This window comes from Equus quagga, chromosome 2 (assembly GCF_021613505.1).
Source record: "Equus quagga isolate Etosha38 chromosome 2, UCLA_HA_Equagga_1.0, whole genome shotgun sequence".
In the NCBI taxonomy this organism is placed as follows: Eukaryota; Metazoa; Chordata; class Mammalia; order Perissodactyla; family Equidae; genus Equus; species Equus quagga.
Genome location: NC_060268.1, coordinates 46,428,716 through 46,456,176, shown reverse-complemented (window position 1 = coordinate 46,456,176; position 27,461 = coordinate 46,428,716). Strand labels below are relative to the sequence as shown.

The following is a 27,461-nucleotide window of genomic DNA, read 5'->3' as shown; positions in this document are numbered from 1 at the left end:
AAGCTTAAGACAGGTTAAATGACTTGTAACATAGCTAGTAAGTGGTAAAACTGCCATTCTATCCCAGGTCTCTAATTCCAAAGCTCATGATACCTATTGTTAATAAACTGACTTTTTGAAGCTACACAATCTCTTTGAGAAATTTTACTGAGATATTTTTAAATGTGGTGGAAGAGCTGAAGCTGTTTAGGTATGTTAGCTTGCTCATGAGATGTGCTGCATGTCCCACGTTCAATACTAACTATTCTGCAATTAGGTGTGGTTATACTTTCCTCTTTTATACTGGTCTTCTACTCAAGTTTGTGTTTTGCCGTAGTAATTCCCATATCAATGAGTTTTTACATTTGTCAATGATGAATTTTCTACAATTGTGGGAAAGATTATAATCCCTTTATAGAAATAAATCTGACTCGTATTTGGACATCTTTGTACTTCCTTGGAAATTTAAGCTTATTTTTAATCTCTTAGTTTTTGTAATTATAAAAGTATACAGAATATTATACAGTTGTGTACAAGAAGGTAGTGTGTATGTATCAATATGGAAAATCTAATATGTAAAAAATGTAAATTTTAGAAAAGCTACAGAGCAGTATATATAGTATGATCCCATATGTGTAAAACAGTACGTGTATTTGAATATATATATATATATATATAATATTCATAGATAGTGTCTGGAAAGATAGAAAAGAAACCCCTAAGAGTGTGACTGAGAGCCAGGAGGAGAGGAGAGGACTCCATACCTTCTGTTTTGTTTGAATGTTTTTTCCTTTTTCAGGTTTCTCTCTCCAATCTTTTCACACCATCACTTTTGCCTTTGTTTTCCTCTCACACCTTCTTTTTTTTTAGTAGCTGGTGTCTCTCTCCACATGCTTCTTCAGGCTCGAATAAATGCACAGATACACATAAGGAGCTTTGGGGGGAGGGGTCATTATTTTTATAAAATTAGCATAAAACTCTAAATATCTCTCGGGAACTTGCTTTTCTCACTATGGACATCTGTTTCTATGGGCAGATCTAGTTCTCTCTTTTTAACAGCTGTGAACTGTGCATACCATAATGTTATGGGCTCCTTATTGGTGGAAGTTGGGTTTTTTGGGTTTTGGGGTTTTTTTTTTGCTATAACAAATCATATTTCAGAGAACATCTTTATACATTTATCTTTGTGCATTTATGAAATGCATCTGTAGGCTATGAATCAGTAGATTCTGTGTATTAAAATTTTTGGTTGATACTGCCAGTTGTCTCTTACAAAGGTTATCCCACTTGAGCAGCAGTGTGCTCAGTCAGAACCCAAATCCTAATCTAAATAACGTTCCTCTCCAAAAGGAGCTTAGTAGAATGGCTGGTTCCAGATCTGTGGCACATAAAGGATAGTCAGCCTAGGACGTCTTGTGCCAAAAAAACAAGAAAGTCCTCAAAGGCTAATGGAGTCAGCTGGAACAGGGTCTGCTGGCCAAATTTGGGACAATTTGAACATCAAACAAATAGTTGTCATTAAACTACTCTGAATTTTAAAAAGTCAATGAGTCTCCAGTGATACTAAATCAATGGTGGTAGAGGGAGAGAGTAAAGCTCTTTTCTGAAGAAGAATACTAGTTAATAAAAGTAGCAGGAATGGCAGTATTAAAAAACGTTTACCATTTTGCAACTCCCAATGTAATGTATAAAATTAGATTCAGGCATGGATCATCATAGAGGCTGAAACAGTAGGTGAGAGGTTTTTGTTCACATGGTGCTACAGATTACTTACTTGCCAATCACAAAGGAAAAATATATATATAACGTTACACTGGAGAAATCCTGCAGCTACTACGTTAACCAAATAATTGAACTCAACATCTCTGATGGTGGGACATCCTGACATCATGTGCCATTTTGTTGGATGCAATAAGAAATAGCCAATTCACTTACAAAGTATTCTTTTCAAAAATGTTTGCCCTAAACCTAATCAACCCTCGTGATTATCTGCAGGATTACCTTCTGTAGTTAGGATTGTAGATGATTCTACTCTATGTCCTTAGGTAGGTTATGTTAGTAAGTTCTCTGAGGCTCAGTGCCCTCATTTGTAAAGCAGTGATATTGAATCAGATAAATGTCTGAAAATAACCTAAGTATACTTTGTTTATAAACTAAAAATAGTTGGGTGTGTAGTAAGAATTTAACATATTCGTTCACCTCTGCTGTGAGAATCCATTCATGGACACCAAGTATATAGCTGAATGAAAACTACATTTCTTTTCCCACAAATAATTTGCTTATCTAATTATTCTGTGTAATTTGATGGCATGTTTTATGAATTCCCTATACTTGCTTAGATCCGTAAGCTAATGAAGGCCCAGGTGTGCCAGAGAGCCTTCTAAACCCAAATGTTCAGGGGAAGTTTTATGTAGGAGGGCATTCTATATTTTTTAGAAATTTTGATTGACTCCCATGAAATTACCAGTTTTGTAGATCAAAAATAGTCAAATATCAGCAATTTCATGTGGCTCGACCTAATGCATGTTCCAGTGATAGAGGCTTAGAACATCGTCTTTATTTGCCAAGCGATCTTTTTTCTCCCTTGTGTTTTAGAGGAAGATTTGCTCAGAGGAGGAGAGAGGAAGGATCTGCATTGCCCCAGATGGGAAGGGAATTGTGATGTGGAGTGGTATTCTGATTATCTCAGGATGTTTCATTTCATACTCTCCACTCCCACCCCCATGTACAGTTGTCATTCTTTTCAATCACTTCTTACCTCTTGTCTCTCTTTTCTTTCCAGGTAGTGGGAAATGAGGCAAAAGGAAAGAACATTTTCCTAGCTCTTTTTCCTCACTTTAAATTCTGGATTGGTCTTTTTTGAGTAGGCACTTGCAGAATCTTGAGAACTTGAGAGTTCCAGTTTCTCTGGTTTTGTTCCCAAGATAGCACTTGGAAATAATAATGTACCTTTTTGTTTTATCCTAATTACTCGTAGAATATGGCAGGTAAGACAGGTTGAGAGATTTCAAGCGCATTTTCTTTTATAGACCATAAACAGTGAAGCAATAACTCCCAAGAGATTGGGAAGGAAAGTTTCAGGCTGTGAAGGGAGTAGTGAAGTTATCACATCATAGCAAGAATCCTCCCTGGATTGTGGCCCTTAGAACAAGAGCCACAGTGGTATCTCCAGAGGAAAGTGTCTTATCTTCCTTAAAGAATGTGTTCTGGGCAAATGTGGATAGTTCAGTATTTCTTCAAACAAGAAGACGTAAATTCATTAGAAGACCTTCCCTCTTCAGGAAATGTGGTCAAACCTGTATATAAATAACTTTATTAAAATTCTGAGTTGTTGACAAGCCAAACTATTTCCAATGTGAAAATTATTGTTCATGTCCTAGACAGCTGCTCAGGAAGCAATCCTGCATGCATCTGGAAATGGCACGCCTCCATCCTCTAAGGACTACTGCATGCTCTATAACCCTCGTTGGACGGCTCTTCCAAGTACCCTGGAAAATGCAGTAAGTAAATCCCAGTTACTGTTTATCTGTAAGCATAAAAACAGTGAAAGGTGAGAATGAGTGATTGTTATGTTTTAGTGTGTAAACTAGTTGTATTATGTGATGGTTAATAAATAATAATAATTTTATTGCTTTTGCTGAAGTATTTTTCTCCCAGTGGAAAAAACAAGCCAGGGAATTTTAAAATATTTACCTCAAAGCCTAATAGTCATAAAAAATGTCTAATTTAAAAAACCCTTGTATTACACCAGTATTGATACTTCACCACTGAATGGATTTAGGGTGAAATATGATGTTTATCATGTTAAAGACATTTCTTCTTTTCAGACTTCTGTTAGTTTGATGAATCTGACTACCACACCACTGTGCAACCTTTCTGATATTCCTCCTGATGGAATAAAGAACAAAGCAGTTGTGGTACAATGGGGAACCTGCCATTTTCTTGAAAAAGCCAGAATTGCACAGACAGGAGGTGCTGAAGCGTTGTTGGTTGCCAATAAGAGCATCCTAGTAAGTTATAAAGCTATCATAGCTTCTTTTGAGCTCGTGATATCAAATGACACAGGAATTGAACTGTCTTGTTTGTGTGTAGCTTAAGGGCTGAGTTTTGAATAATCTGATGGTAGAATTCTTTTAAAATAAACATTCTGGTTATGAGAGGTATTTAATTGGGAAATTTTGTAGTTTCTTTTCTGTTCCTAAAGTAGACGAGACTTTATTAGGAACAAATGTATACATGTATGTGTGTGTGTTATACACACATTAATGATACACCTCTGTATCGTGTATTTTATATATATATATGTCTCAGTTTAAGTTTATGCTAAAAGGATTCCAGTTGGAGAACTCTTACTATAATATTAAGAAAGAACACATGAAACTTTGTTTTGTAACTAAAAAAAGAGATGATATTTATATTTAATGGAATGATCTGTTTTATTCTGTAAACATACTGGCAGTTCATAAGTTTTCGTAATGTTTTTTTCTTTTAGTTTCCCCCCTCAGGGAACAAATCTGAATTTCTTGATGTGAAAATACTGATTGCATTTATAAACTACAGAGACTTTAAAGATATGAAGCAGGTAAATTACTAATTACATGTTAGACAAGGTTTATAAATAGTACAGCTCTTTAGTTTGAACCACTGATACTTAATTTACATTATCCCTGCTCCATTTGCTGACAGGAAGTATAAAGGCCTATCTAGTCTGTACTGGGGAAGGATTCACCTCCCCCGTAGCACAGGGTGCTTCAGAGCGCTGACTTTATACAGGGTATTTATTCGTTTTGATCTCTTCAGAAATCTAGGTCGTATCATTTCTCTTAACTTTAACTCCCTGAACAAAATGTGCTTGCGTGGAACACTGCCCTTTCCAGATTTCATAAACCAAAGCATAGCCTTGTAATTTTGACACGAGACTACATCATGTCAGAAATAGTTCTTGTATTCCTGACTATCTGATGTATAGTGTCCGTTCCAGAGTGAGATTGGAATATTGCTGCCATACAGGGTAGTAGAAAAAAACGAATTCTGGTGTTTTAACTGTTGCTTTGCCTTTCAGTCTCTTGGAGATGACATCACTGTGAAAATGTATTCTCCATCATGGCCTAACTTTGACTATACTATGGTGGTCATTTTTGTAATTGCTGTGTTCACCGTGGCATTAGGGGGATACTGGAGTGGACTAATTGAATTGTAAGTTTAATTAAACTGAAGTGTTTTATGATAACTGTTTAAAACTTATTGTTTGATAATCATAGTAGTAATATAACAACTTTTAAAATTCTACCTGACCTCAGAATATAGTACCACTAAGATCAGATTGCAGGTTTGTCCTCATATAGGTCATTACTTTTCATGGAGAAAAGAGTGTCATAAATTCCACTAACTCTTCTGCCGGCAGGGAAGCACTGAGATCCCATCAAAGACTCTTTTAAATTAAAATGTTTAATTCTCTCTCCCAGAAAAGGGGAAGATACTTCTTAGTATCCGAAAGTGCCTAAATATCTAGATGGTAAGAAAATAAGCAAGAGTAGGGGAGGTTTCTCGGCTCCTCCTGAGTTAAGTCATTACGGTGTGCCCTCATCATTCTGTTTAATGCGTTAGGAATTCTAAGGATATTAAGCATGTCCATATCTTAACTTAAATATAGAAATTCCAAATGTACGTGAAATTTGGATTTCCCTGTTGAACAACAACCTAAACCCAGTCTTCTTAGAGTTAGGTACCTTTGGCTCTAGATTAAAGCAGGCAATATAGTATAAAAGGATTATTTCATAATTATAACTCTAAATTAAAAATGTGCTCAGAGCATATTATTTCATGCATAAAGGACAATATATTCACCTTGTGAATTGATCAATAGGCTCCATTGAAAAAGATTTATTTGCAACTAAATGAAGCTAAGCTTCTTTGTAATTTCTTAAAATACCAAAATGTAATTCACTTATATCAAGAGAGAAATCTTAGAGTTTAGTTAAGTGTAGGTTTCCAGAGTATTGAGCTTTAAATATTTTATGTATTTGGAAAACACATTTCAACATAGTCACATATTCTCATATGAGTAAGCATTGTTTTTTCTTCATTAGCTTTATAAAGCATAGTTATGTAAGATCGCCAAGATTATTTTCTAGATTATTTGGTGAAACTTTATAAGTAATTTCCCAAAAGCTACTGTGTCATTGAAGATGTTTTCCCATTTAATATAGATTCTCACTCCATTAAATTATTTCTTCCCTAGAGTAGTGCTTCTCAAACTGCAATGTGCATACAAACTGTTCTGAGATCATTAAAATGAGAATTCAGGTTTAGTAGGCTTGGGATGGGGGTTGAGATTCCACATTTTTAACAAGCTCCCAAGTGATTTAGCTGGCCCATGGACCACACTTTGAGTTAGCACGGCAAGCTTCGTATACATGTCAGGGTAGGCTCCCGCTCAACAAAGTTGGAGGTGGGAGAGGAGTACCTATAAGCTTTTTTATTCGTAAAACATCATGGTGGGCAAAAACAAAGAATTTATTGCCTTCACTAGCTAGGTTGGGAGAGGAGATTGTCCTTTACCTGCAGGTTTATGGATTTTGAAATTGAGGTGGCTGCTTCTAAGATAAAGATAGTAAGAACTAAGTGTATATGTGTGTGGGAGGAGGTGACAGTATAGAGAAAGAGAATATGAATCCGTGATAAAAAGGAAAATGTTCCATCCACAGTAGATTAAGAGTATGAGCACCTTTGCTACAACATGGATGGACTTTGAAGGCGTTATGTTGACTGAAATAAATCAGACAGAGAAAGACAAAGACTGTATGATCTCACTGATATGTGGAATCTTAAACAACAACAACAACAACAATAAACTCTTAGATACAGAGAACAAATTGGTAGTTGCCAGAGGCAGGGACGTGGGGGATGGGCAAAATGAGTGAAGGGGCTCAAAAGGTACAAACTTCCAGTTATAAATAAGTCCTGGGGATGTAATGGACAGCATGGTGACTATAGTTAATAATACTGTCTTGCATATTTGAAAGTTGCTGAGAGAGTAGATCTAAAAAGTTTTCACAAGAAAAGAAATGTCTAACTATGGTGATAGTTGTTAACTAGACTTCTTGTGGTGATCATTTTGCACTGTATACAAATATCAAATCATTATGTTGTACACCTGAAACTAATATGTTACATGTCAATTGTATCTTACTTTTAAAAAATGTTCATAAGGACTATCATTTAACAAGTAAAGAGAGTTCGATTGAAAGAGAATAAGGTTTAAGGAGGGAAGATTTGCCAGAACGGGACCTCATAACTCAGAATTACCCTACCAAGTGAAAGATGTACCTTACGCAAAAGGGAAAGATGCTTGCTTCCATATAAAGACTTTTCAGTAAAGAGTTAAAGTCTTATTATAATGAGATCACTGATCCTCAAGCTTCATAAACTCAAGATGGCATGGAAGAAAGCTATATGTATTAGCTGTGCTAACCCATTGCATGTGGTTCTTGAGCTGATTTAAGAGTGCAATTTTTTTGAAAAATGAATTGTAATATTTTAATGTGATATACATCTAGTGTACATTTCCCTTTAAGAAATTGCCTGGTGCTGTTCAGTACACTGAATATGAATATATAAATCTTTCATTATGACTTATATGTATTGTATGATAAAAATGTGTTTATTTTATTTTTAAAGATTGGCACCTGAGCTAACAACTGTTGCCAATCTTTTTTTTTTCTTTCTGCTTTTTTCCCCCAAATCCCCCCAGTACACAGTTACATATTTTAGTTGTCCTTCTAGTTGTGGCATGTGGGATGCCACCTCAGCACAGCCTGACGTGCGGTGCCATGTCTGCGCCCAGGATCTGAGCCAGCGAAACCGTGGGCCGCCGAAATAGAGTGTGCGAACTTAACCACTCGGCCACGGGGCCAGCCCCAAAAATGTTTTAAATGTATCTGTTTGCCATGGTAGATACCAAAGATTGGCACTGTTTCCACTCAGGTACCACTTTCATCGAAACTTCTGTTAATATCCTGTCATCCAGCTCTATAGTTTCGCGGAGGTGCTGGTCTCTCTCCCCAAACTCTCTCCCTGCCCTTTTCCTGGGCAGCCTCCCTGGAGTCACAGATGCGTGATGTCCTGACCATCCCAATCAACCATTTTCTAATAAGAAAGTGGCGTGTTGGTAAATAAGCTGTTTGGCAAATGGACAATCTGATAGAAGTAAACGTTTTTTTTTTAACCTAAAGTTTGTATTCAGCCCAGACCTGATGAGAATGGTCAGGGTGTACACAAAGGGAACTGAGTTTAATAGACCAGAGTTGAAGGGCCTGGGGATGGAAGAGTATGTAGTGGGTTCCCTGTAACTGGGAGGGGACAGTTAAAGTGACAGGACAGACTGCTTAACAAAGGGCACCTGTGACTCTTTCCTCTGCCTTTTGTTAGCTGTGTGACCTAGAAAAGGTTGTTGAGAGAATTAGAAACAAAATTTTGCTATCTTAAATCAAAGTAGGACAAAGCTGTGTCTTGAACTTCTTTTGAATCCTTCATAATACGTTGATGAGCACGGAACAGGCATACAGTCAATACTGAATTGATTGATATTAGAATTTAGTGTTTACATTTAAGAAAAACTAGTTTAAGGTGTACTCTACTGTCTGTAAGTTGGTGTAATATTAAGTGTGTAAAATTGGTTATTTGAAATTTATTACATCAGTGTAGTCTCCAAATTAGATAATATTAACATTCACAAACATTAATGTTTATATAAGAAATGTCATCTGTTTCAACACTTTTGCCTCCAGAAAAAAAAAGCTGTTTCAAAGGTAGTGGTTAGGGGCTGGCCCTGTGGCCAAACGGTTGGGTTCGCGTGCTCCACTTCTGCGGCCCAGGGTTTCGCTGGTTCAAGTCCTGAGCGCAGACTTGGCACCGCTCATCAGGTCATTCTGAGGTGGCATCCCACATCGCACAACCAGAAGGACCTATAGCTAGAATATACAACTATGTGCTGGGGGGCTCTGGGGAGAAGAAGAAGGAGGGAAAAAAAGGTTGACAACAGATGTTATCTTTAAATAATGTGGTTAAAAACATCATCTCTGAAGGGTAGACCTGTAGGATTTTTTTCTTTCTAGATTAAATATTTCTTTTTGGTGTGCAGTTTTCTCTTAAGTATATTACTTTGTAATCAGAAACAAATTTGAGTTGGTATTAGAGATAGGTTTTTAAAATAACTGTACTTGGCAGAGATTTGCTGACGTTCCTGTGTGTGTTTATGCAGGGAAAACTTGCAGGCAGGGGCAAGCGCTGAAGACAGAGAAACGAGGAAAAAGAAGGAAGAATATTTAACTTTCAGTCCTCTAACAGTTGTAATATTTGTGGTCATCTGCTGTGTTATGATGGTCTTACTTTATTTCTTCTACAAATGGTTGGGTAAGAAGTCAGTATTTTATATTTACTACTTTAAGCATGCAATCTTTTCATTTACTTTGCCAGAATTATCATTTCCTTTAAGGCATTCTACCTGGAACACTTAATGAATAATTAAAAAATGATAGTAACTTTTTAAACAGTCAGAAGTGTTAGGTCCCCGTTCCTCTGGGATAAGAAAGTATTCAGATTAAAAATATAGTCTGTCTTGAGAGAAGAACCTTTCCTCATGGATGACTTGAAAGACTTGCTGTGGTCCCTAAGTTTCCCTCTCTGCAGATAAAGCTTGACAGCCCAGTCTCTAAGCAGCAGACTAAGGACTTCCTGGTGGCTGTATTAAGTTATATGAAATAGAAGACTATTCACATTACTGATTTTTTGCCACTGCTTACCCCCAAAGTGTGGTTTGTCCTTTTGTCAGTTTGCAGATCAAGGCGTTATATTGCTCAGATTTTGTTTACTTGTAGAAACAGGACTTGCCTGTGGTCCTGAGAGTAACTGATACTTTTTCCTTTAAGAAGGTAGGGTAGGAACTGTAGTGGCTTGCCCATCGCCTGGACAATTTTAGTGGTCTGATAGGATGGAAATTTGCCGTCTCTGCCCAACGTACAGCACGAATTTGGAGGGGAACCAGGGAAAAACGGGAGTGTGCCTGATGAGAACTGGCAAAACCCCTGTGTAAAAATCACCACAGGCTACAATGCTTGTTTGGAGAACATTCGCATACTTTTCTGGATTGGAAAACTGAGGCCCTAAGGTTACTTTCTGCTGCTTGTTCAGTTTCTCCTGTCCTGTGGCAGCAATTTAGAAACTAGACCTATGACATGTATTTCCAATTAGAAAAAATCGTTCTTTGAGTATCACTCACATTTCAATCTGTTGCTAGGAGAGTGGATACTGGGATGATATTTGTATTATGTTGTCATTGTGCAGCTAATTTTTCTAATTTAAGACTCAGCCTTCAATTGTTTGCATCTGACCCTCAGTTGATATGTGAGTGGTCTTTGATTGAAAAAAGAGATTCCCTTACCCATAAGCATCTTTTAATTTTTGGTGAGAAATTTCCTTATATTGATCGCTATTTAACAAGTTGATCCTGTTAATGAACGTAATTTTTGATGTAGGAGGAAGATATTAAACCTCATGTTTATCCCGGGGTGTGGGATTTAATTATGACTCTGACAATGTCTGTGTGATATTGCAAGATTTAATGTACTTTCAAATGGTTCCTTATGGCTAAAATTGCTGCCATTTCTTCATATATTAAATGTTCTAAATTGCCAACGTTCCCCTTACCATTTATGGTAAGTCATGCCCAAGAAAGTAGCTAAAGAGAGTTATGTTAACCTAGTTCTTTCCCCTGCATAATCATTTTCTTAGATGCAGTATGACACTGAATGAGACACTAAAAACTCTGTTAGGGACTCAAACATGATTAGGTTGGGGCTGGCCCGGTGGCGCAACGGTTAAGTGTGTACCTTCTGCTTCGGCGGCCCGGGGTTTGCAGGTTCGGATCCCGGATGCAGACATGGCACTGCTTGGCAAGCCATGCTGTGGTAGGTGTCCCACATATAAAGTAGAAGAAGATGGGCACGGATGTTAGCTCAGGGCCAGTCTTCCTCAGTAAAAAGAGGAGGATTGGTGGCAGATGTTAGCTCAGGGCTAATCTTACTCAAAAAAAAAAAAAAACACTCGGTAAAACTTAGCTTGGAAAACTTTGGTGGATGACTTACCAAACTCACCTTGGCAATCTTTGTCTATCTTGCTACTCACATTATCGTATAACCAATGATAAAAATAGCAAATAACAAGGGACTGAAAAAGTAATTTTCCAAGATCACCAGTTAGAAAGTGGCTGTCTCTGATTGACTGTCTTTAGATTACTCTTTCTTTCTCACCTACAGTACAGAGTTATAGGTTTCTGAAATTTAATGGAATTTGAAAAATTCAGGTAAAATTTGTATTTCCATTGTGAAACTTTGAGAAAGTTCAGAAAACGAATCCTTTTATTTTAGAGCACTATAATTTCTCCCCCTTTTAACAACAAAAAGATCACATATTTTTAATTTTAAATAATTCTCAAGTAAGTATGGCTAACATAGAAAAACATTTGTGACTTTCGCTGACCTTAGTGTTGTATTGGAACAGAGATTTGCTTAAATGGATTTGGTGTTATCACAGGTGACGTGAGGAGAGATACAGTCCACCATAGGAAGATATAGATAGCATGGTTAATGTCTAACGTAGGTGTCAGTTCTCATCCTAAGCTGCATTTTAAGAAGCATTTATAATGGTTTACTAATTCTTCTGTTTCTTACATTTAAATTAAATACTCATAAATGTCTATCGCTCACCTTCTGGACATCTTTAACATGTCAGTTTGAATCACTGAATAATAGAAAATGTAGAGCCAGCTTCAGGCCCTTAAGCAATCCTGCCCATGTGTAATGGAACTAAAACAAGACATAAAGTGCCCGCTCTTAAAACTCAAGATCCAGATACTTTTCGCTTACTAAACAGTTCAGATTATAGTATGGTCACTGCCTTGAAAGTATCATGATTCAATAAGAAAGCTAAAGAATTAATATTGCTTGTGTAAATATTTTCTTACCACATTTCCTTCTGTTCTCATGTAATTTAGTCTCTTGTTTTTTTCTAGTTTATGTCATGATAGCAATTTTCTGCATAGCATCAGCAATGAGCCTGTACAACTGTCTTGCTGCGCTCATTCGTAAGATACCGTGTGGACAATGCACGTATGTATCTCTTAGGAGGAATCCTAGAATGTTGGTATTTGTAATTTAAATCAATACAAGGAAAAGTAGGAGTGTTATTTTAAACCTGTGCAGTCCAATATACATGTGGCTAGTTAAACTTAAATTGATTAAAATTAAATAGAATTAAAAATTCAGTTCCTCAGTCTCATTAGTCACACTTTAAGTGCTAAATAACCACGTGTGGCTAGTGGCTACTGTCTTGGACAGCACAGCTATAGAACATTTCCATCATCACAGAAAGTTCTGTTGAACTGATAAATATTTTATTATGTTTCATTTGTACTTCAGATCAAGGCTTTTAAATTGCTATTTCAGTCGCTTTCTTGTGACTGTGGTTAACATTTGTCATTGCTCTCATATCAAGTGAACATTGTGTTTCATCTACAGGGTAAACTAACCTATTTCAATCTGTGTTTTAGGATTGTGTGTCGTGGCAAAAGCATTGAAGTGAGACTTATTTTTCTCTCTGGCCTGTGCATAGCGGTAGCTGTTGTTTGGGCTGTATATCGAAATGAAGATAGGTATGAATACTGTGTATTTGCTTTTAGAGCAGATTAAGGATGGATTATTGTATACCTTGTCATGGTAATTATTCATTATGATTATTATGGATTTTTTTTTTTTGCTTTTATTCCAGAACACCATAGTCTTAAAACAAGCGAAATAAATTCTAAATAAGCAGATCTTATGCTAATAGATTTGAGATCATATAGAGAAGGAAATATGAACTGTGGTTTTTTTAAACATCTAAGCTGAAATAGGCTTCAAAAAGATACTTAATTAAATGGTATAGTCACACAGTGAAGTACAATGCAGCTGTAAAGAATGAAGAAGATCTCTGTGAACTGATTTCCACGGTATATTTTTAAGTGAAAAAAGCAAAATGCGGAAGAATGTCTCGAGTATGCTAGCTGTCATGTAAGAAAGAAGGAGATATAAGAAAATATACAGGTATCTGTCCATTTGCAGGAAGGATAACCAGAAAAAATATATATTTAACTTTATTTAATGGTTTATTAATAAAACTATTAAAGCCCAAAAGGATTTAACAGCCTAAAATTTGGGAGCAAAGTTCACACCAATTTAGGCAGTGTCACTTATGATAATCAGTTGGTAAATATGCAGATCAGGTTTTGGTGGAACATCCTGCGTAGCTCCCATTCCCTTCAGGTTCTAGCTGTGTGGATGTATTTTACCACCTCTGTCCTTTGTTAGGAGCTGCCTTTCTAAAAACAGACATACCTATAATTGCAAAGATTAAAGGTAAATATGCACTTGTGTCTGATACGCATTCGTCTGAGGTAGCCGTTCAATTTTTTCTTACTATAATAGTATTCATTATTCTACTAAGACAGCACATTACTAAATACGGAGAATATAAGAAGTGATTTTGTGTTACAATTGCTGCTTAATAATTGCATGGTCAAATCATTGCAATTGAACGATATTACTTTAGTGATCTATTTCTTTTGAAAAGTTCCATCTAAAAATAAACGGATAAAACAATAGAGTAACTCTTTCTGATTTTAGGTGGGCTTGGATTTTACAGGATATCTTGGGGATTGCCTTCTGTCTGAATTTAATTAAAACACTGAAGTTACCCAACTTCAAGGTAAAGTATGCTACTTTGCTAGCTAAAGTAATTTTTTCTTTTTAAAACAACTTTATTAAGGTATAGTTTACATATAATAAAGTGCACCCATTTTAAGAGTACGGTTTATTAAAATTTTACAAACGTATAACTGTGTGAGCACCATCCCAATCAATTATAGACCCTTCTCATCTCTGAAAAGCTCCTCATGCCCTTTTGCACTCACTCCTAATCCCCAGCCCCAGGCCACCACTGATTTGCCAGCTGCAATGTTTTTAATCATTTGTATAATAAGCCAAATTCATAAAATCCTTACAGGAGTAAATATCAGGGAAGAACATGTTGATTCAGTGATTCTTTTTTTTTTTTTTAAAAGAATGGGATAAAGAAGATAAAAGTTTTAATGTGATTTGTAGAATAAAACCACAAATAGTAGTAACCGTTAAATGTCTTTTAAAAAAATAGTGTTCAGATATATGTGTTTATTTGTACTTGCAAGATAGTATAATCTCTTAATTTAGATATGGGAAGTTTGACCGTTGAATTTGTTTCTTTTTAACAGTCGTGTGTGATACTTCTAGGCCTTCTCCTCCTCTATGATGTGTTTTTTGTTTTCATAACACCATTCATCACAAAGGTATGATATTTTTGAAATCCATGAGACACATGCGAAAAGATGAGACTCTTAAACCTACCCTAAGATTATTGATTTTGTAGATATTTACCAGTGAGTGAGTTCTATTTCTCTTAAGAAACATGTCATTGATATGGGCCTTTCAGTAGAGGATATTTTCAAGGCTTTAAGCCATTCTGCTAAATAAAAAATATCTCCTGACTGATGTAAACGTGAGAATGTCTATAAATTTTTTTCCTACCCTTTTTAAAGTAACTTTTCTGATTCTTATAAAACAGTAAATATTTTCTATAGACAATATAGATAGCAAAAAGAATGAGAATGTGTCATTGCTACTTTCATTTCTGTAGCCCTAGTTTGAGACTAAGGAAGAATGCCACACGAAATCTGAAGTCCTAAAGTGCAGCTCTGTAACCTTGTAACCCTGGGCGAGTCGCTTTGCCCTTTGTGTTTCCCTTTCCTAATCCACCGTGGGAGGGCGTATTGCTAGCATTCCATCCCCCTCTTTCATCAGTAGAATTCTCTTGGTTGAAACTGACAGTACCCAACCTAACCTTTCTATACCAAAAGGGTCCCGTCTCTCCAGGCTGTGCGTAGAGGCCAGGGTGGCCCTGGTCTCAGGAGACACTAGACCCAGGGGCACTTGCTCTCCCTTTCTGCTTCTATCCAAATGCTCATTGTTTCAGACTGGTTTTTTCTGTGAGGTTAGAATCGTAGCAACTGGCAGATTCTGGTTTGTTCTATTCCCAGCTCTGCCACCAGCTCCTCAATAAAATGGTGGTGCTGTTCCCAGGATGAGAGGTGTTGCGTGAATGTGGTAGTCCATTCACGCAACAGTTTTTCTACCTTGTCCCTATTCCTATCTCATGAATATTTTAATTATACCTTAATTCTTCCACTTTCCCTGTTTTATTTTGAGTCTTGCTTTGTTACTTTATGTCATCTCTTTATTTGTCACTCCCACATATTTAGTATTTGATACTATAATCACTACTTTCCCCCCATTAGTTCTTTATCCATTCTTCAGCCTACCATCTGCGAAGTCACTGTAAAACTCTCTGCTTCTCATGTTTGCTGTAATGGCATAAGACAAACATGTGCCCTATGGGGAGCTCAAATTACAACTAGGTAACAGATGTTGTTAACCTCCCCAAATTACAGCTACCCAAACGGTCCTTTGACTAGCACCTTTTCGTGTCCTAATGATGAGCCGTTTGACTCATTGACTTCGTTGAGCCAAAGTAACCTAAAAAAGCATAGAACTAGTATTATGGATTATAGCAAAAATTAACTTATTAGAGCATTTTTTAAAGTTCTGTCTAAAGCTGTCATAGCTTGTATCAGTTTATTTGGTTCAAAAAAATGTTTCTGTAAGTCACTCCATCTGAGATCTCGTAATGAGAGTAAAGCATTCTCTACAAAGCCATTCCCATAAGTCAGCAGATAGTCATAGCATATGACAGATATATTACACAGTGGAGGTAGCCATAAACTAGAAACTCTTTTAAAAGTGTTTTTCCATCCTGTTTTAATACTTGTATCACTTTATGAATACCAGTTGTGTCTGGCAGCAAACCATTTCCATTCCTTACACATAAAAAGTTTCAGAATTTTAAAGGTGTAAAGTGATGATAAAGATGTCTTTGAGCCGTCCTTCTTCCATGCTTCAGGAATTTTTCATCTTCTCTTTTTTCCATCTTCGCTCCCAATGACTAGGAATGTGATTTCCAGTAATCTGATCCGGTGGCCAGGATTGGCTTGCTCTTCGGAGGTCACTCTTGTAGATTTACTTTAACAGCTTCTTCTCAGTCTGGGGTGTTTGTTTCTGTTAAGGCTATAGACCTTACTTTAGTAGGGAACTCAAAATGGAAATCAGATCTTTAATTTCTGATTTTTGTGGTTTTCACTGAAAATTTCAAGGATTAAATATTGGACATTCTAATCATGTCCTTGACCCAGATCTTAGTAGACTTCTAATGAGTTGGCAGGGCCAGCAGCCATAGAACTAATAAGCAATAAGAGCCTGGTTTCATTTTTTTTCCATCCACCACTGTACTTGGTGTAGTATCTTGCAAATAGTAGTTACTCAGATATCTTTGAATGTACAAGAAGATGGCAGTGATGGTCTTTCGTTAAATGTTCTAAATAACAATTGGGAAATGAACCAAAATGAACTCTTTATCTGGAAATTGAATCACATCATGGGAGTTTGCTGTAGGGAAGAGTATATTAGTTTATTTTCCTAAACCCCTGTGTCTTACCCTTCTGTAACCTGAAGCTTAACCTAAGGAATAGCTCTCAGTAGCCAGGGATTGGATCCTTCCTTCTGCTCGGCTCAGGTATCAGTGAAGTCCTCATAAAAACACTCGAGTGATTTCTCCGATGCACCCCACCCACATGGAAAATATTATAGTTAGTCCATCAGATTTTCCTAAAGTTCAGTGTTTATTTCTCTTCCCACTACCTGTTTTAATGGTGATATATTTATCATAATGTGAAGTGTAAGATGGCTGCTCATGCAGTCTTAGCTTCCTACCTCAAAATGTTTGCCCTCTACAACAGACTTGGCTGTCAGGAAAAAGCTTTTTAATGAGCTCCTCACACAGCCCCCACAAAAAGACCTTAGCCAGACACAAGGGAGGAAATTCAGCTAAGGTTAGCATTTTGATGGGGACGTAAAAAGTAGGCAGGGCTGAAATTGGAGAGGAGTCGGGCTAGAGAAGCTTCTCCAGTTCTTTAGAGCTGCATCTTTTCAAGTTTGGCTTCGTTGTTTTGTTACTGTGATGAGTAGCCAGAAGGTCAAGTGTGTATTTATTCAAAAAAGGCTGCCAATATTTATTACAAATCTAAATATAAAAAAATTTTAGTATTTCTTCTGTCCCTATTCATTGTTATTGCTAAAAATGACTAAGGATGCATAGTATATGATATAATGTAACTAAAAGCACTTAAAATTTATAACCCATTAGAAATGTCAGTACAGATCAGTGCTGAGAGCTCCCCTTGAACAATCTCTGTGTGGTTTGTCCGCTAGTTTCTGTTTGATCGTTGTTGAGCTCTGATAAGGTGGAGCAGAGTGCTGGGTGTTTGTTTGAGATGACTCCAAGTTTTGCCATCTACAGAGACTGTTTTAGGAAAAAAGCAGTCTATGGTCCATTATTACCAGTTTACAGTAGGCCATAAGCCACGGGGTCAAATCATTCTTGAATGCTGGCTGATTGTGCTCTTTAAACAGTTGAACAATTTCTTTTCTCTTCCTTGTCAATCGTAGAACGGTGAGAGTATCATGGTTGAACTTGCAGCCGGACCTTTTGGAAATAATGAAAAGGTAAGGGTGGCAGATAAATAGAAATGGTGGCCAGGGAATGTGTGTGTGTCCGGTTAATAATTTTGCCTTCTTGTGTAATTCATTGGTCATGTACTGCATGTTAAGGTATTGTAAAACTTTATTTCTCACAAAATATAGCCCTTTTCTTAGTTATTCTAAATTATTAAATACCTATTGACTTGGGTTTCATCCTAGAATGATGGAAACTTGGTGGAAGCCACTGCTCAACCCTCAGCTCCCCATGAGAAAGTAAGAATTGTATTTCAGATATGTTCATTGGACTTTAAATCATACCCTCTGAGAGAAGACTCTTCTTTGGGGAAAAAAATCCAGATTGCCAAAAAAAAAAAAAAAAATCTGTTTCAAGGCCTGAGTCCTATTTTTGGTAAAAAGGAAAAAAAAAGGTTAGATGTGGGGATACTGTATTAATACTGTTAACCCTACATGTATGTTGGATTTCGTTTTTCCAAACTGCATATCTATGTCTTTCAAGCTTTCTGTGCATTGAGTGTATATATATGTCTAGTTTATGTTCTCTGATTTCAAGTTTTTCTAAAATGTCAATTTAAAAGTGTTAAAACAATCTAATACCAATCTTTCCCTTTCTAAAAGATGTTAGTAAAGATTCCTAAGAGGTTTATTGGTCGCTTTTTTTTTTTTTTTTTAAATAATTACAGTTACCAGTAGTCATCAGAGTACCAAAGCTGGCCTATTTTTCAGTAATGAGTGTGTGCCTCATGCCAGTTTCAATACTGGGTTTTGGAGACATTATTGTACCAGGTAAGCAATTATTTGTAACAATTTCAGTAAAAATATTCTGATGGTTTAAAATTGTCAAATATATAGGAACTATTAAAAGTTACCTACTCTGTATTAAGTATTTCTGGCTATTACTAGAGCTGGGATCAGTGACAAAGACAGAAAAAAAGCATTTTGAGGGGTAGAAGATAAAGCCCAAATGGTAACAACTGAAGTATACCTCCCATGGCCCAGAGAGTATCTCAGAGGAAGCAAATAGGATCAGTTTGACCTTCTTCCCCAAGAAAGTATATATATATCTCAAAACTCTTTTTAAAAGTTGAATTTAGGGGGCCAGCCCCATGGCTTGGTGGTTAAGTTTGGCACACTTCGCTTTGGTGGTCTGCGTTCAGTTCCCAGCTGCAGACCTACACCACTCGTTGGTGGCCCACACATGGCAGTAACCCACATACAAAATAGAGGAAGATTGGCACAGATGTTAACTCAGGGCCAATCTTCCTCAAAAAAAAGAATTTAATAATACCAAATATATTACGGTTTCTTTTACTTCTATTTTAAAATAATAGTTAGTTTTTAGGAAAAGTGATGATTGTGATGATCAAGAGGAGAAACATAGCAGGACACCAGCTTGTAGGGCACGATAATACAAAAAAAGCCAGTATATAGTAGAATCAACCACCTTCTAGCATATCGTGTCTGACAGTTAGTGCAGTTCTGTGTTATCTGCCTCACTGGGCTACCTTAGAATAAAATTCACTCCAGCCCGGTAGTGATATGGTTTAGAAGAGTCCACTGAGAGTTCGTCCCTCCTCATTCTTCTTACAGTCGCCCTGTGTACTGACTGCCCGTGGATGGGTAGAGAGTACTGGCTCTTGCGAAAAGCCCTTTCATTTACACAGTCAAGCCGGGTAGAGGGAGAAAAGCTGACAGTGTGGCCTTGTGAGTTGGCATGGCAAAGTCCAGTGTAGTAGCTCTCTTAGTTCAGTGAGTCTCCATTCACGTAATTGATAAAGGAAGGAAAGCGTTCTACTGAGTATCCTTAAGGTTTCTTGAATATCTGTAAACTTTTCCCCAGTTTTACCAGTTCCACACCAAGGGCTATGTAAACTCTTGTATACAGCACTTAGCGTAGAATTGGCAAAAAGAGATATAAATATTACATTCTTGAAGTACATGTCAAAGGTCCCAAACAGAAATGTTTCTCCAAAGAGACAATACATACTTGACAATACATGACTTAATTCTAAAGCCAAATTCTAATTTAGTGGGGAAAAAGTACCATTTTCTTAACATGGAGATGTGATTACACAGCAAAGAGAGTAGAAATAACAAGGAACTTATTTGATTACTTATGTAGGAGACAAAACTAATTAGTTCAAACAACCAATAAATATAGTAAAATTATTTTGATTTTTAAGTAGTTAAATGTCATTCGTACTATTTCATAGCAGTGTTTAATAAATAAATACAATCTGAGATTTCTTCCTTAGAGAAGTTCAATAAATTTCTTTAAAAAAATAGGTAATAAAATGGATTGTTACTGCATACTTGCATGTTTACAAATGAAAGCTTCTGTTTCATTGTTATTTGAACTCTGTTGTTAAAACTCCACATCATTTTATTCTACTAGAAAGGGAGATTTATTTCTCTGATCACAATATGAAATTGCCTTCCTTGATGCTCTTTCAATACTTTTTTTTAATGACACATTTAAAAAATTTCCTCAACACTATAGACTAAGTGGACCTACAGACATATACAGAACATTCCATCCAACAACAGCAGAATACACATACTTCTGAAGTGCATGCGGAACATTTTCTACAATAGATCGTATGTTAGGCCACAAAATAAATGTTAGCAAATTTAAGATTGAAATCATATAAAGTATATTTTCTGACCACCGTGGTATGAAACTAGAAATCAGTAAAAAGAGGAAAACTGGAAAATTCACAAACACGTGGAAATTAAGCAACACACTCCTGAACAACCAATGGATGAAAGAAACAAAAGACAAAAAAGTATCTTGAGACAAAAGAGAAACACAACATTTCAAAATTTATGGGCTGCAGCAAAAGCAGCTCTAAAGGGGAGTTTATAGGGATAAGCATATACATCAAGAAAATAGATCTCAAATAAACAACCTAACTTCACACCTAAAGGAACTGGAAAAAGAAGAACAAACTAAGCCCAAAGTTAGCAGAAGGAAGGAAATAATAAAGATCAGAGCAGAAATAAATCACGTAGAGAACGAGAAAACAATAGAAAAGATTAACAAAACTAAGAGTTGGTTCTTTTAAAAGATAAACAATGGGCTGGTTACCAGGGAAAAGGGGGGGTGGGGGGAGGGTACGGAGGGAGAAGTGGTGTACCCACAACATGACTAACAAAAATGTACAACTGAAATTTCACAAGCTTGTAATCCATCATAACATTAATAAAAAAAAAAAAAAAAAAAGATAAACAATGGGCTGGCCCCGTGGCCGAGTGGTTAACTTCGCACGCTCCACTTGGGCAGCCCAGGGTTTCACTGTTTGGATCCCGGGCACAGACATGGCACTGTTCATCAGGGCATGCTGAGATGGTGTCCCACGTAGCACAATCCAAGGCACTCACAGCTAGTGTATACAATTGTGTACTGGGGGGCTTTGGGGAGAAGAAGGGGAAAAAAAAGAAGATTGGCAACGGATGTTAGCTCAGGTGCCAATCTTTAAAAAAAAAACAAAGAAAAAAGATAAACAAAATTGACAAACCTTTAGCTAGACTAACCAAGAAAAAAAGAGGGGCTGGCCTGGTGGCGCAGCGGTTAAGTGCACACATTCCGATTCAGCGGCCCAGGGTTTGCCGGTTCAGATCCCAGGTGGGGACATGGCACCACTTGGCAAGCTATGCTGTGGTAGGCGTCCCACGTATAAAGTAGAGGAAGATGGGCACGGATGGTAGCTTGGGCCAGTCTTCCTCAGCAAAAAGAGGAGGATTGGCAGCAGATGTTAGCTCAGGGCTAATCGTCCTCAAAAAAAAAAGAAAGAGGACCCAAATTGATAAAATTATAAATGAAAGAGGAGACATTACAACTGATACCACAGAAATATAAAAAATTTTCTCCATGACATGGAATATTAAGCAGCTAATAAAAATCATATTTTTAAAGACCGTTTAATGGCTTGGGAAAAATGTTTAAAATATGATATTAAGAAAACAAATCAGCATATAAAATTTTGTCCAGAATTTGAAGTACTTTAATGTTCTCATGATGCAACAATGAAGGTTAAAATACAGTACAACAGGTACTCTTGCCATAGTTAACGGTTGAATTTGTGTTGCTATTGTGGTTTTAAGACAATAATGTGGGATTTTTTTTAGGCCTGTTGATTGCATACTGTAGAAGATTTGATGTTCTGACTGGTTCTTCTATATACTATGTTTCCTCCACAATTGGTAAATTTTTGTTTTTTCTTTTATATCGAATTGTATTGTCTGTAGGAAAAAGTAGAGATAGAAAATTAAGGAGTCCTGTATTCTAATTCTTCACCATTATTTAATAAGACAAGGGTTTTTTTCCATCAGAAAGGGATAATTATACTTTACTACTTATATCACAATGTTTTTGAGATTTAAAAAGGAAATTATATGTGAAAGAAAAACATTAGGTTCCACATATAAAATGATTAGAGCACTTGGCACATAAGAGGCAACAAATTCTATAATACTAGGTTTTAAAAATGCTGTATGGATAACTGTGTATTTATATAATTGAATTTATGGCACGATAACATCTCACCTGGGACAGCAGAGGTGGTTGTCACTTATCCCTCTGTTTCTGTTATTGAGAACAGGAAGTAAGCCAAAAAATACTACTTCCGAGGATATCAAATTGATATCACAAAGTCCGTACAGCAAAGTTCTTTATTCTTAGGTAGGTGCCCTGCACCAGAGCCATTCCAGCAAGGTTTTCAATTCCAGAATGGAATTCAATCCAGTAAATTAAGTGTGTTAGCAGTAGAGAAGGGTATTGCTAGAAATAGGTACCCTGAAGCAAAAAACCCAGCTAAGTGATTGAAAAGATGAAAAAAAGAAAAAAAAAACTATAAAGAAATAAGAAAAGCAGCCTGAGGCAATTAAGTATGGTACTCTCTAAGGGCATTAACATAGTAGAGTCCAGCACCAGTCAGTGTGATAGAATAAAACAACATCAATGAAAAGGCGGATAACAGGACTGTCTGTCAATTCTGCTGTGTAAATTTGGGCAACTCACTTAACTTCCCTGGTCCTCCATTGCCTCATCTATACAATGAGGAGGTAGACTCAATTGTCTGTGAAGGCCCTTCCAGCTCCAGGATTCTGAGATCCTGTGTTCATAATGAGACCCTGACTCATTAAGAAAAGATCAAATGATGTTTGTATGCACTTGTTGAAGGAGCCCAGGAAGTATATAGTCAATAGTAGGAAGATTTTTCAAAGCAACCTTTAGTACCTACAGGTACAGATTTTAGTTATCTAAAAATGTGGAATAAGTCAACATCCTTAATAGTGACAGATAATTGAAGACTTTCTTGAAGTATTAGCTTTAAGAATGATTGATTAGGGTAATTATAATTGAAATACTAGCCAGTTTCCAGATTTTTTAAAAGCTCTATAATGTGTGTCTGCTAATTACTGTCTAGGAAAATAATGAAATTATGAAAAGAAGTCTTAGGGCAGAAATGTGCTCTGAAATATTTGAAAACCAATACTTCAGTGAGGGCGTTAAAATCCATCTTTGGTAGCATGTTGAAATGACTGATACTTAGGATTCTTCTTGCAGCCTATGCTGTTGGCATGATACTTACATTTGTTGTTCTGGTGCTGATGAAAAAGGGGCAACCTGCTCTCCTCTATTTGGTACCTTGCACACTTATTACTGCCTCAGTTGTTGCTTGGAGACGTAAGGAAATGAAAAGGTTTTGGAAAGGTAGCAGCTATCAGGTATGTGCTTATATTTTGGTTACCAAGTTATGACATAATTCACTGACTGACTTTGGCTGGGAACTGCCTATATGTATCACAGTTTTTATGTGCCAAAAAATTACCTTGGATCTGTCAGAATGTCCTCAGTTTTTTCCACTACTACCCCCTTGCCACCTGCTGCATCGTCATTTCTCATCCTCACTGCAATCTGATGCCAAAATCCTGGTGACTCAGATAAAACTACCAAGAAGCAGTGGGAGGGCATCAGAGAAAACCAAAACAGCTTTCAAAATCCACACGTAGTAGACTTCATGAAAGATAAAACTCTATGTTTAAGTACTGAACTTTGAGACTGACGTTAGCGATTTATAGTAAGAGTCCTAAGGTTTTGCAGATAAAAAGTGTACTCTCTCCAGCATTTGAATGGACCTAACTAAATGAAGTAGGGCACTCATTTCAGATTTAAGTGGATCAAGATCGACCTTTCTGTAAAATTCCCAAAGCAAAGAAAATCTTGATACCAGAATCTATTATGTCTGAGTTATTTCTTCATTGAAGTTAACCCCCCTTTCTTCTTTTCCTAAATGTTCTTGGTAGTCCAGTAAAGTTTGTTTGCACTGAAATTAAAGGGGGTTGAGAAACCCTAGTCTGTTGAGGTCAGGGTCATGGCATTGATCCCTTCATGAGGCAGTTAGCCCTGCTTTGCCCTGTTACACCAAACTGCCCTTCTCCATCCACCCTCATGCATGCGTGTTAGTGGTCACATGAGCAAAAATAGAGACACTTTGGGTGGATGGCTACAATTCTGTTAGTAGATAAACAGTTCAAAGTTCATATCCATCCTGTGGTTAGTTTTATTCTTTATTTAACAAGAGATGATTAACACATTGTTAGACTACTATAATTGGAAAAAGCACTGGTCTAGCGTTCTTTTGGTTAAATCTTGTAATTTCTTTGAGATTTGCTTAAAATAATAATACCTGCCTTGCCTACCTCATGATGCCATTGTCTCAACTTATGTTTATACACCTGGAATTAGTTTAGGGCCACAAAGTGTTTGACTAAACTAGTAAGATAGCTTGTAACTTTTCCATGAAGAGGACACCCAAATGGATTTTTTTATTTTTATGGATTTGTAAAAATAAAAGTATATCCTACAACACACACTGCTATTGGCCTTTGAAAGTCATATCCCCAAAAGTGCTCTTCGTCGTCATTTTTTTAAAAATAGTTTTATATTTCTTCATTTAGCAAGTGTTTGTTGAGGAGTTCTATGAGTCAGGTACTATTTTAGGTGCTGATGATAAAAGATGAAGAAGTTAGAAACAGGCCTACTCTCATGGCCTCTTGAAAGTTAGAGTCTAGTGGAAGATGCAGATAGAGTCGCTAACAGTAAAGTGTGATAAATGTATTAGTTATAGTAGGGTGCCATGAAAGCGAGAGGTGGGACACCCAGTGCTTATGGTTTCGAGCCAGAGCCAAAGGTGATTTGGGGAAAGCTTTTTAAAGAATGTTAAATTTATGTTGAGACTAGGACTGAGTCATGTGTTCCATAGTGGGAGAACCATGTCTTCAAAGAGGGAAGAAAGTGTGGGACATTCTAGGAACTGAAAGAAGTTTAGGATGACCATAATGTTGAGTAAGAGTAGGGGAGCTCTAGGAAATGAAAACTGGAGAAGGAAGCAAGGTTAAGAGCCTGGAGGGTCTTGTAAGCCATGTTAAAGAATTTGGACTCTATCCTAAGAACATTGGAGACCATTTAAGGGTTTTAAGAAACCTAAAAAATGGATTGAAGTAGGGAGCAAAACTTGAGGCAGCTGTTACAACAAGAAGCGATAGTAGCCAGAATTAGTAAGGTAGTGAGGTTGAGAGAAGTGGACAAAGTCAAGAGACATTTAGAGACATAGTTAATGGGATCTAGTGACAGATTCAGTGTAGGGAGAAGAGAAGGAAGTGGACTCCAAGGTTTCTGTCTTGGGTAACTGAGTAGGTGGATGGTGAGATAAAGAAGGGCAACGGGTTTCAAGAAGAAGATGATGAATTCAGTTTTGGAGTGTTAAATGTTGGACATGAATTCAGTGTTGCACATTTCAAGAGTACCTGTAGGACCACCAGGAAGAGAGAAGTAATAGGCAGTTGAATAAATGTCTCCTGATGTGCAAGAGACAGACCTAGCTAGAGAGAAATTTGGGAGTGTCATTAGCATGCTCAGTGAGTGAGGATGTAGAGGGAGAAGAACAGACTCTGGACAGAATTGTGAGCAAGAGATTTCTGGAATTAGGGGCACTCATCCGATTAACTGATTATCAGGTAAATCAGGCCAAGGAAGATGAGCAACACGGGGAAATTTTGTTTACAGTTGGCATTAAATCTTTAGGTTAGAATTTACATTTGGGACTGTTAGAGCACATATGCTATCTTATAGAATTAAGTATGTTTCTTGTTATTTTCATCACCGGTATTTTATTTTTACTTATGAAATTTCCCTTCCCCTTTAATACAGCTTTTAAAGTATTTTATTATAAAAATATGTACTTATTACAGAAAATTTTGAAAATGTAGAAAATGACAAGAAAATTAAGTGCAACCATAATCCCACTACCTAGAGTTAGCCACTCTTAAGATTTAAGTGAGTTTCCATCTGTGCCTTCCTAGATAAATGAATTGGTGGGTGGGTGATAGCATCCTCTAAATAGTTCTCTGTCTTGCTTTTTCACTGCATGTTTATATTATTTCATTTTAACTTTCTTGTAAAAATCATTTTGATGGATCATATGTATGTACCATACTTTATTTTACCATTTCCTTTGACCCAGTAATTTCTCTTCAGGGAATTGTTAAGAAAATGATTAAAAATTGGGCAAAATTGATGTGAAAAGATGTTCATTAGAGTACTTTGTGTCATCCTGTACTAGTACAGTTGTCTTATAGGTTAATGTTATTGGCAATTAACAAACTAAAATTTTTACATAGACTCTAACCCTGTTTTTATTTTAATTACTTTTTGTGTTTTAATTACAAAGTAATGCAGGTTGGCATTTTTTAAACAAGCAGTACAAAAAAGTGTCTCAAGAAACATAGAAGGCCCTTTTCTAACTCTTCTACCCCCACTCCATCCTTAAGGGGCACTCACTGCACAGTTTGCGTGGAGCCTCCAAATCTCTTTATGCCAACTCACACTCTAATGAGTTGAACAGAGATGTTATATACGTAAACGTAATAACATTGTGTTTCTTTGGAAATACCGTACAGCTCATTTTTTCTCTGGCTTAGCATAGCATCTTTCCTCCTTTCTCTCTCCATGATGTTTATTGAGGAGAAAGGGGAAGATAGGTAAGGAAGGAATTCAACCAAGGGATGTATTTATAGTTCCTGTGAACAGATAGCCTGGCCTGGGAGCATCCAAGTTTCATTCTGAAAAATTGTGATCTTGAAAAAAATTATGATTCTGCTTCATAGTAGCTCCCTATAAAGCGAAGATGATTGCAGCTGGACACAGAGCAGTAGTAAATAGCCCCAGAAGGGCACACTCCAGGGCCTTCGCCACATGACGTAGAAGCTAAAAGAGGCAATTGATGGTCGGAAAATCCATTTAAAAGTTGCTAGAAAGATGGGACAACTTTGGTTATACACTTCTCACTTTTGTAGTGTGGTGTCATAATTTTATTAGGTAAGGAGATTCACAATATAAAATAACACACAGTAATAAAAAGTGTGGAGTCTGGTGCCAGACTGCCTAAGTTTGAACACTGATTTTGTTAATTATTAGCCATGTGACCTAGGCAAGTTCCTTAGCTTCTTAGTGCCTCAGTTTCGTTCAAAGTAAAGTGGGATAATCATCATCCTACTTCAAGGGTGGTTGTTATATATGCAAACTGCTTAGAATAGGGCCTGACACATCATAAGCACTCGAAATGTATTTGCTCTTATTATTTGTAGGAATCAGGGTTTTTTGTTTTGGTTTATTTGTTGGTTTGGATGTTATTTTTCGATTCATTAACTAGATTTCCATTTTCCTGGTTTGGATATAAAAAA

The 27,461-nt window shown here is 36.7% G+C and overlaps 1 protein-coding gene across 1 annotated transcript in view; it reads left to right on the top strand.

Moving 5' to 3' along the window:
• SPPL2A (signal peptide peptidase like 2A) overlaps positions 1–27,461 on the top strand; it is a 46,893-nt gene that overhangs the window by 11,334 nt on the left and 8,098 nt on the right. The window contains exons 2-14 of the mRNA XM_046652669.1: positions 3,360–3,479; positions 3,807–3,989; positions 4,472–4,561; positions 5,042–5,175; positions 9,242–9,393; positions 12,050–12,146; positions 12,587–12,688; positions 13,698–13,779; positions 14,321–14,395; positions 17,664–17,720; positions 18,398–18,500; positions 21,843–21,917; positions 23,284–23,444. Coding sequence (XP_046508625.1) covers positions 3,360–3,479; positions 3,807–3,989; positions 4,472–4,561; positions 5,042–5,175; positions 9,242–9,393; positions 12,050–12,146; positions 12,587–12,688; positions 13,698–13,779; positions 14,321–14,395; positions 17,664–17,720; positions 18,398–18,500; positions 21,843–21,917; positions 23,284–23,444 — 1,431 coding nt within the window. The remainder of the gene's footprint in view (positions 1–3,359; positions 3,480–3,806; positions 3,990–4,471; positions 4,562–5,041; positions 5,176–9,241; positions 9,394–12,049; positions 12,147–12,586; positions 12,689–13,697; positions 13,780–14,320; positions 14,396–17,663; positions 17,721–18,397; positions 18,501–21,842; positions 21,918–23,283; positions 23,445–27,461) is intronic.